Source organism: Portunus trituberculatus, chromosome 3, assembly GCF_017591435.1.
Source record: "Portunus trituberculatus isolate SZX2019 chromosome 3, ASM1759143v1, whole genome shotgun sequence".
Classification (NCBI taxonomy): domain Eukaryota; kingdom Metazoa; phylum Arthropoda; class Malacostraca; order Decapoda; family Portunidae; genus Portunus; species Portunus trituberculatus.
This window is the reverse complement of record NC_059257.1, coordinates 5,196,424-5,206,869: the sequence shown is the minus strand read 5'-3', so window position 1 is coordinate 5,206,869 and position 10,446 is coordinate 5,196,424. Positions and strand designations below refer to the sequence as shown.

General features: G+C 46.6%; 2 protein-coding genes across 2 annotated transcripts in view; one reads left to right on the top strand and one right to left on the bottom strand.

Annotated features, from left to right (window-relative positions):
• Positions 1-1,006, top strand: part of LOC123507748 (pro-resilin-like) — a 2,898-nt gene extending 1,892 nt beyond the window's left edge. Inside the window, exon 4 of the mRNA XM_045260922.1 lies at positions 1-1,006. This exon is cut by the window's left edge and continues 162 nt beyond it. Coding sequence (XP_045116857.1) covers positions 1-229 — 229 coding nt within the window. The 3' untranslated portion in view covers positions 230-1,006.
• Positions 1,007-7,920: 6,914 nt separating this feature from the next.
• On the bottom strand, positions 7,921-10,189 carry LOC123508966 (glycine, alanine and asparagine-rich protein-like). The gene is made up of 2 exons (XM_045263052.1): positions 10,049-10,189; positions 7,921-9,202 (listed from the first exon to the last, which is right to left on the bottom strand). The coding sequence occupies exons 1-2, from the start codon at positions 10,146-10,148 to the stop codon at positions 8,028-8,030; spliced, it is 1,275 nt and encodes a 424-aa protein (XP_045118987.1). The 5' UTR covers positions 10,149-10,189; the 3' UTR covers positions 7,921-8,027.
• Positions 10,190-10,446: the final 257 nt, after the last annotated feature.

The following is a 10,446-nucleotide window of genomic DNA, read 5'->3' as shown; positions in this document are numbered from 1 at the left end:
TCCCTCCACTTCCTACGGCACCCCTTCCAACGGTAACGGCAGCGGCAGGAACGGTAACGGCGCGCCCTCCACTTCTTACGGCACTCCTTCCAACGGCAACGGAGGCAGCAACGGATACAGCAACGGCAGCGGCGCCCCCTCCACCTCCTACGGCACGCCCTCCAACGGCAACGGCGCCAACGGTTATGGCAGCGGCGCGCCCTCCACCTCTTACGGCGCCCCAGTCTAAACTGCTCCCCCTCTACCACCCCTTCCCCACCACAGTGATCACTGACCCCAGCACACCCGCGATAACCCCAACAAACCCCAACAAACCCCCAACTAGGCCTATTTTTAACCCCATTCGTTCCCTCTCGTTCTAACCCATGTCCCCAACCCCCAAGATAACCCCAATAACAAAAAACCCATTCCCCACCCCTCTAACCCCCACAACCACAACCCCAGCACGTCGCCCACACCTGAAGCCTCCATGGTACAAGACACACCTTCCTGCTAATTAGATGCGTGGCTAGACTACCTGTCCTTTTACCTGTATGAATTAATATATTGATTTTTTTCACCTTCAAGTTTCATATTCTTGCTTTTTTCGGCTTATACATTTTCTTTTCATTGTTTTTTTTGTAGTTCGCGTGTGTTATTTATTTTCATTATAATCTATTTCTCCAATCTTCGTTTTTTCTTTATTGATTTTTTTGTATTTATGACTACAAATTGACTCTTTAAAAACTGTATGCATATTTTGTCTCTCTCTCTCTCTCTCTCTCTCTCTCTCTCTCTGTAACTCATATCACCTTCCTATCATCATCTTCCTATTCTTCTCCCTCTTCCTCTTCCTCTTCCTCCTCTTCAGACTCCTTCATTACTCTTACAACTACTATTCCTCTTCCTCTTCCTTCCCTCCTTTACCTCTTGCACTTCTTCTTCCTCTTCCACTTCCTCCTCCTCCTCCTCCTCCTTGTAGAGAACATATATTTGACAGTAAAATTATAAATAAATCATACAGTTATACATGTCTTTCTTTCTCGATAGTTATGTTACGAGGAGGAGGAGGAGGAGGAGGAGGAGGAGGAGGAGGAGGAGGAGGAGGAGGAGGAGGAGGAGGAGGAGAAGGAGAAGGAGAAGGAGAAGAAGAAGAAGGAGAAGGAGAAGAAGAGAAGTAAAATTAATTAGAAAAAAACATTAAGATTATAATGAACGTGAGTGAGTGAGTGAGTGAGTGAGTGAGTGAGTGAGTGAGTGAAAGAGGTAAAAAAAAAAAAAATAATAAGACATCCAGATTAACTTACTTTTTTTTTTTTTTTTTTGCATATTTCCTTCGAGAATAAAGAGAAAAATAACTCAAGATCACAAATAACATAATAGCACTACTAACTATTGTCTTTTCTCTCTCTTTATCTGTCTCTCACTCTTCCTCTTCTTCACCGGTCTTCTCTCTCTCCCTCTCTCTCACTTATCTCATTTTTGTCTTCTTTCTCACATGTAAGCTTCGTGTGATTGTGTTTCCCTAAGTTTCACAGCTGCTTACTTTCTTGTACGTCACGATTAAAGAAAAAGAAAAAAAAAAAAAGGCATCATCATCATCAGCCAGAAAGACTAAATGGATCAAATTGAAGAAGGGAGTTTCAAGACATTTTTCTTTATACCATGTGGGCTTTTCACGGGAATTTCTGGGTTAAAGGGGATACTTTTAGTGGTACCTCCTATCTCAAAGCCCACCCGCTAGGAAACCCTTGCCCCGAGTGAGAAAGCCCAACCTACACTCGGACCGTGGACAGGATTCGAACCCATGCGCTTGGAGACCCCTCGGACCCCAAAGCACGCATGGTTCCACTGTCCCTCTCCTTTGGCTAATTCTTTCGGCTCTGTAAGGGGACTGGCGACTGAGTGGGCCTTTTTTCTTTATAGTTTTGTTGCTTTCATCCAATCTCTCTCTCTCTCTCTCTCTCTCTCTCTCTCTCTCTCTCTCTTACATAAAAGAGTTATAGAATAATAAAGTTAGGTTTGGTCCTGTTAAGTTAGGTTAGGTAAGGTAAGGTAAGGTAAGGTTAGGTTAGATCAGGTAGGTAAGGAAAGGTAAGGTAAGGTTAAGTTAGGTTAGGTTAGGTAAGTTCATTAATTTCCTAGGCAGACTTCACAGTATATAAAACAACTGTAAACAAAGGCATTATATCTTTACCCAGAAATAATCCTCTTCTGTAAACAAATGCATCACATCTTTACCCACATATCCTCGTCTCAGTCACCACAAACGTTACTTCACTCATTCTGGAAATTCTACACTGTCCGATTAAGCAGTTACCGGTTTAGAGAACTTAAAACAGAAAGGCGATTTGAGATACATGCCAGTATTCAGCCAGTATTCAGACATTCTTTGCTCACTCACCACAATTGAACAAATCTTGGTAATTTGCCACTAGAACCTTGAAAACACACTTGAAGACCCTTTACTCTCTCACCACGACTGTTTTCAAAGGCCACAGAGATGGTTAGCCAGGTCCTCAAGAGTGTTTCTCATCTTAATAATATAGAAATCATGGTAACCTGTCTGTAGAATCTTAAAAACACTCTTGGAAAAATCTTTGGCATCATCTGCAATCTTTAAAAGCGTTTCTTGTGTTGATAATACAGAAATTTTGCTCCTCTATCACTAGAACCGTAAGAGGAAACACTTGGAAAACCCGAGCAACACAACTAAAGCCCAGTGAAAGTGGTGGAGGAGCAACGTTAAGTGTTTCATAATATGGCTTTAAATATCTTGACCCTTTCACTGGCGAACATTTCCTTTACTTTAAACCCTTCAATACTGGAGCACATTCGCAACATTCGCGGTCTTAGATCTAATTTTCAATCTGTAGAACACCACCTCTCTTCTACTAAACCTCCTCATCTTTTCCTCACTGAAACACAGCTGTCTGAGGCAACTGACAGTAGCCCCTTCTCTGTTCCCTCCTACTTTCTCTATTCTCATTTTCGTTCCAAAGGTGGACGGATGTTGCGTCTACGTGTGCAACGACTTAACTTTTTTATTTATACCATGTGGGCTTTTCACGGGAATTTATGGGCTAAAGGGGGTACTTTTTGGGGTACCTCCTATCTCAAAGCCCACCCGCTAGGAAACAGCTGCCCCGAGTGAGGAAGCCCTACTTACACTCGGACCGTGGACAGGATTCGAACCCGTGCGCTTGGAGACCCCTCGGACCCCAAAGCAAGCATGGTTACACTGCACCCTTTAATCTTCCGAGTTTTCCACCATCTGGCTTAGACTCAGTAGTCACTCTCTAACTAAATAAATATACAAGTACATACATTCTAAGACGCATTTTTGTGGTAAGAATAAAAAAAAGATCGACGTAGACAAATTAACTTCTCTCTAGTGTCTCTACTCACTGGCGGACAAATGGTTTATCTTCAATGGGCTTGTACAAACATTCCAAAACGCTGTGTCGTGCTGAACTCAAAGAACAGTTGTGGCGCCCAGACAAAACTGACTTCTCTTTCTCTTGTGTCTCTTCCAACAAAGATTAGAGAGAAAAGTTAGTTAAATCTTCCATCTCTTATTTAAAAGGCAACGATAATAAAGAAAAAAGTTACCTAATCAAATCTACTACTTAAAAGGCAACGATAACAAAAAAACTAGTAAAATTTCTCGTCTATTAGTTAAAATGCAACGGTAATAAAAAAAGGACGGAGGAGAAAAAAGTCATTTAAATATCTCGTCTATTACGAAAAAGACAAAGAAAAGAAAAGAAAAGAAAAGAAAAGACAAAGAAAAGACAAAGAAAATAAAAGACAAAGAAAAGAAAAAAAAAGGTTATTAAAATCTTTCGTCTAATACTGAAAGGCTGACAATAATAAAAATGAAATCAAATCTTTCGTCTATTAGTTGAAAGGCGACGCTAACAAAAGACAAAGACAAAAGAAAGAAAGTCATTCAAATCTTTCGTCTCTTAACTAATCCCTTCATTACCATTACCCGTTTAGATATTCATTCTGTTTCCTACTACATGGTGATTTTACACAGCTTCAGAAACTCATGTGGGGATTGAAATAGTGAAGGGTCTAGCCATTAATCTTCTGACCTCCATAGACCCTTTCTAATGTCAGCAAAATCGTTTAATAATATCCCAAAATATATAAGTAAAAAATGCGTGAAGAGGTTAACCCCTTCAATACTGAGACCCATTTTCACCTTGAGTTTTGGGTATGATTAGACGATTTTATTGACATTAGAAAGGGTCTATGGAGGTCAGAAGGTTAATGGCCAGACCCTTCACTACTTTAATCCCCACACGAGTTTCTGAAGCTGTGTAAAATCGCCATGTAGTAAGCAGAATGAATATGAAAAATGGTCCTGGTACTGAAGGGGTTAAGAGGCGACGCTCATCCAGAAAGTTAGTCAAATCTCATGTATTACTTAAGAGGCGATGCTGGGGAACCGTGAGCATACCTGAGGGAACACAGGGAAACCAACACACCAACACACCAACACACCAAGGCCTATATTCTGAAACACTTCCACGGCTCACAGCACTTTCACTATTTTCAAAGGGCTCTATTTGAAGTGACACGGTGTTTTTAAAGGATGTTTCTATGATTCTAGCGACATGTTAACAAGTTTTCTGCATTATCAACAGGACAAATACTCTTTTCAAAGGGCTCTAGTTGAAGTCACACAGGTTTTCACTCTAGTGACATGTTAATAAGTTTCCTACATTACCAACAGAACAAATACTCTTTACAAAAGGCTCTAGTTGAAGTGAAACGGGTTTTTAAGGATGTTTCTATGATTCTAGTGACATGTTAACAAGTTTCCTGCATTACCAACAGGACAAATACTCTTTACAAAGGAGTTCAGTTGAAGTGATAAGTTTTAAGAGTGTTTCTGTAATTATAGTGACATATTAACAAGGTTTCTGCATTACCAACAGGACAAATATTCTTTAGAACTTGACTAATGGTCTCTGTAGTCTTTGAAAATGGTGGCGGTTTGAGAGGGAAGCGTTTTTTAATAAGACGCTCTCTTTCCTCCCCTCTCTCCTCTTAACTAATTTGTATCTTCCTTTCCTTTCCTCCCTCCCTCCTTCTTTCTCTCCTACCATTCTTCCTACCATTTCTGAATATGGCGCCTACACCCTCTCACTTCTCGCAACACCTGGACGGGACGCAGCGCTGACCACACTCTCGATTTACACCCAAGCGGCGCGGGCACACTGGCGGGCAGGTCAGTAGGGCGCCAGTGGGCATTCACGAAGGGTCACGCTTGCTGCCGCTGCTGTCAAGGCTAACCCGTGCCCACGATGCTCTTATGAATAGAAATAGGTGTGTGTGTGTGTGTGTGTGTGTGTGTGTGTGTGTGTGTGTGGTGTTCTTGTTCTCCTTGGGTTGGGTTTATCTATTACCTTTCTACGGTTTTTTCATTCTTTTTTTTTATTAAAGTTAAACTAAAACGTTCCTGTAATTCATTTGATATCTCGTTTTTTTCTCAATAAACTACTATACTACTACTACTACTACTACTACTACTACTACTACTACTACAACTACTACTTTTTGGTCTGAGCTGGAGCGTGGCGGTGGTTGTCGACAGAGTAACAGTTGCCACACACAAGTTGTCATGTATATTGTATATTGCAACCCTTCAATCATACCTGCGTCATACACCTTGCCAAACACACTCACTCACTCACTCACTCACTCTCTCTCTCTCTCTCTCTCTCTCTCTCTCTCTCTGGGGTTGTACTGGCGTGCTCTCTCTCGACAGATAAGGAGATAAAGGAGGAAAAGGAGGAGGAAGAAAAGGAAAGGAGGAAGAAGGGGAAGAAAGGGAAGAGGAGGAAGAAGAGGAAGAGGAAGAATAGGAAGAGGAGGAAGAGGAGGGAGAAGAGGAAGAGGAGGAAGAGGAAGAAGAGAAAGAGGAGGAAGAAGAGGAAAAGCCAATGTTTTCCCACACTAAGGCTAACATTTTATTTCTGACCTACTGAGTTTGAATCCTTTAAGTGGTATCCGGTCCTCCTTTGCTATATTTACTAAGGATTCAGACCATTTTTATTTACTTTACAGCCGCCACTTCTCTTTGGACTTTAGATATCACGTAATTCATTTTTATTTCTATCTTTTCATTCATTGTTAACACCTTAAGTACCATGACGTGTTTCCATATCACTTTCTGTATCATTTGGTGATTTTTTACAACTTCAGAAACTCATATGTGTGATTAAAATAGTGAAGACTCAAGCCATTAAAATTCTAACCTCACAGACCCTTCCTAATGTCAATAAAATGGTCTAATCTCACACAAATCTCAAGATGAAAATGTATCCCAGTATTGAAGGGGTTATTTGTCTCGAATAGCAGGGAAAGGGTTAAAATGTCTTGCCTCTTGCTTTGTCTCTAAGTTCATTTATAGTTTCAGCATTCCTCGTTACAGGTTTCGTGAAAGTTTGACTGCTTCTAATATAAACCAATGGCGAGAAAGAGAGAGAGAATTCCCTCACCAGAACTGCCTTGAGAGTCACCCACAGCTTGCTCGGAATTGTGGGTGAGTTCGCCTGCCTCACTGCCTAATTAACTCCTGCACCATGACGCGCTCCCATACTCATTCTGCTGGCTATCTAGTGATTTTACACAGATTCAGAAACTCGTGTGGTTGATTAAAATAGAGAAGACTTGTCCATCTTCACTGTATTGCAAGGTGAGCCGCTCGAGTCACCCTTCTTTTTCTGTTTTCTTTCTTTTTTCTTTATACCATGTGGGCTTTTCACGGGAATCTATGAACTAAAGGGGAAATTTTGGGGGTACCTCCTACCTCAAAGCCCACCCGCTAGGAAATCGTTGCCCCGAGTGAGAAAGCCCAACCTACACTCGGACCATTGACAGGATTCTAAAAGCACGCATGGTTCCACTGTACCACGTCATCGTGAACGCCCAGCTCGTTCATGTCACTCCTTCTTACGTCTCTTTATCTTATTCTTGGTCTCCCAACACTCCTTCTCCCCCTAACCTCCGCCTTCATTGCTGCTTTCACTGCTTCGTCCTCTTCTCCTGTCTTCTCTTGTCCAAAATGTCTTAGTTGCGCTTCTCCTGCCTTCTCCTTTACATATTCCACACATTCTTCTTTTTCTTCACTTTGTCTCCTTTCTAACAGTGAAATGCCAGCCATCATCTCTCCATCCTCATCTCCGTTCTCTCCAAAATCCTTTCTTTTTTCTTTCTTAACACCTTCAGTACAATGACGCGTATTTATATTCCTTCTGCTTACTATTTGGTGACTTTATACAGCTTCAGAAACTCATGTGGGGATTAAAAATAGTGAAGACTGTGGCCATTAATTTTAGACCTTTACAGACCTTTCCTAATGTCAATAAAATGGTCTAATCATACACTAATCTAAAGGTGAAAACGTGTCCCAGTACTGAAGGGGTTAAAGACTACTTGTCCGTATCAAACCCCAACCAAGCACTGACACCCTAACAGACCCAAAACCCCACTTGAACACCCACGCAACCTCCACTAAACCCCACAACCTCCTCCACCCCAACCCAATACCAGAGCAGCGGTGTCAAAAGCGTGACTTACAGATGTGTATTAACATAGTACATCAGAATGTCTCCTTCGCATGTTTCTCCCACATTACTTAACACCTGATCGTCACTCTCAGCGCCTCATCACCACACACTCCGCACCAGAGCGCCCCCTCGCCCCAATTATAATAGTAGTGGTAGTGGTGGTGGTGGTGGTGTTTTTTCCGCTCAACGTGTTTGCTACAATCTATCATCCTTCTTTTCTTTTTTCTCCTTTCCTCCTCATCTTTAGCTTTTCTTTGTACTTGTATTCCTCCTCCTCCTCCTCCTCTTCTTTTTCCTCCTCCTCCTTCTCCTTCTCCTCCTCCTCCTCCTCCCCCAGGTGAGAGACAAAGAGGTGTAAATTCACCAAGCTTTATTAAATAGATCGCGAGGGGCGCCAGGCTCGCGTAGGGTGCTATGTACACAGGGCAGGGTGGGGATCAGCGGGGAAGGGGCCGGGACATCTTAGAAGGGGGTGCCGTAAGAGGTGGAGGGCGTACCGTTGCTGTAGCCGTTGGCGCCGTTGCCGTTCCTGCCGTTGCCATTACCGTTGGAAGGAGTGCCGTAAGAAGTGGAGGGCGCGCCGTTACCATTCCTGCCGCTGCCATTACCATTGGAAGGGGTGCCGTAGGAAGTGGAAGGAGCGCCGTTGCTGTACCCGTTGGCACCGTTGCCATTCCTACCGTTGCCGTTGGAGGGGGTGCCGTAGGAGGTGGAGGGAGCGCCGTTGCCGTTGCTGTACCCGTTGGCGCCGTTGCCATTTCTACCGTTGCCGTTGGAGGGGGTGCCGTAGGAGGTGGAGGGAGCACCATTGCCGTTCCTGCCGCCGCCGTTGGCGCCGTTATTGCCGTTGCCGTTCCTGGCGCCGCCGTTGCCATAACCGTTAGCGCCGCCGTTCCTGGCGCCGTTACCGTTCCTAGCTCCGCCGTTGCCGTAGCCGGCGGCGCCGCCCAGGCCCAGTCCTCCGGTGGCGCCGTTGGGCGCGGGGTAGGCGTAGGCGCCCTGGCCCTGGCCCTGCGCGGCCAGCGCGGCCTGCAGCACCTCCTCGTTGACGGAGTAGAGGCTCTCGGCGAGGCTACAGTCGAAGTTGTACCACCAGTCACACACGAAGTACTGTTGGTTGAACACGGTGCCGTTGGGACACAGGAAGGAGTCCTGCTGGCGGCGCCCCGAGGGCCGGTCCTGGCAGATGTGGAACACCTGGCAGCCCGCTTCGGGAGCCGCGTCAGCGTAGTAGCCGGGCACGGTCTGCGCGTCGCACGAGAAGCCAGTGTCGGGCACGGCGGCTAGCACAGGGTAGTCCACGCCGGGCTCGCCGCCCCCCGGGATGTTGTCGCCCACTGCGGCCAGGGGGTCCTCGTACCCGTAGCCGCCGCCGGGCGGGCCGTAAGTGTTGCTGGGGGCGCCGCCGAAGCCGTTGCCGTTACCGTTGCCGAAGCCGTTGGCGGAGGGCGCCGAGTAGGTGTTGGAGGGACCGTTGCCGCCAAACCCGTTGCCGTTGCCGTTGCCGTTGCCGTTGCCGTAACCGTTGCCGTTGGCGCCGCCGAAGCCGTTGCCGTTGGCGGAGGGCGCTGAGTAGCTGGTGGCGGGGCCGTTGCCGCCGCCGAAGCCCTTGTCGGCGGCCACGGCAGCCAGCAGGGCTGAGGAGAGCTGGGCGTTAGGGAGGCGGCTGACTGACTCAGTCACTCACTGACTTACTCACTCACTGACTCAGACTCACTGGATTAACTCACTGACTGACTCACTCACTCACTGACTTACTCACTGACTCACTCACTCACTGGACTTATTCACTGACTCACACACTGACTCACTCACTCACTGGACTTATTCACTGACTCACACACTGACTCACTCACTCATTGGACTGACTGACTGCTGGAGACTGACTGACTAGCTGACTCTCACTGGATTAACTGGCTGATTGACCGCTGAGGACTGAATGACTGATGACTGACTGGTGCTGAGTGACTGCTGGAGACTGACTGAGTGGTAGAGGGAGAGAGGGTGGTTGTGTGGGTGGCATCTGTGAGTGTGAGCGTGAGTGTGAGTGTGAGTGTGGATGTGGGTGTGGGTGTGGATGTGGGTGTGGGTGTTGGGTGGAAGGGGCCAGGCGTGCTTCCTTCAGACACTGCCGCGTGCAGGCCTGATGGCTCCCTGCACCAGCCCTTACACACACACACACACACACACACAGAGAGAGAGAGAGAGAGAGAGAGAGGAGAGAGAGAGAGAGAGAGAGAGAGAGAGAGAGAGAGAGAGAGAGAGAGAGAGAGAGAGAGAGAGAGAGAGAGAGAGAGAGAGAGAGAGAGAGAGAGAGAGAGAGAGAGAGAGTATAGAGTATAGAGTAGAGAGTAGAGAAGACTAGGAAGTGTGTATGTGAGAGTGGAGTTACTAAAGCAATGAGGAGTGGAGAGATGGAAGAGTAGAAGGAGGAGGTGGAGGAGGTGGAGGTGGAGGAGTGAGTGAAGGTGTGGAAGTATTACCGGCGGGCAGGAGGAGGTGGAGCGTGAGCCTCATGGTGGAGGGCGTGAGTGTGGAGGAGTGCGTGGTGTGCAGCGGTGGAGGTGGAGGCGCTGTGTCCATCAAGCACGCCCGCACGCCTTTATACCGCCGCGCTGCACTCGTGACCCTGGCCAGTGAGGGGGCGGGAGTGAGTGAGAGGGGTATGAGGGGAGAGAGGGGGGAAGAGGTCACGCAGCAAGCCAGGTCACCCTTCCCGCTCATTATTCCTGGTCATCTTCCCGCCCCGGAGTGAAGATGTTCGGGGTCAGAGAGGCGCACGAAGCTGGGGGAGAGAGAGAGAGAGAGAGAGAGAGAGAGAGAGAGAGAGAGAGAGAGAGAGAGAGAGAGAGAGAGAGAGAGAGAGAGAGAGAGAGAGAGA

Excerpts from the sequence above, each read along its gene's own strand:
- LOC123508966 (XM_045263052.1), bottom strand. The coding sequence starts at position 10,148 with ATGGACACAGCGCCTCCACCTCCACCGCTGCACACCACGCACTCCTCC. Across the intron at positions 9,203-10,048 it reads CCACCTCCTCCTGCCCGCCG|CCCTGCTGGCTGCCGTGGCC; the intron begins GTAATACTTCCA and ends AGCTCTCCTCAG.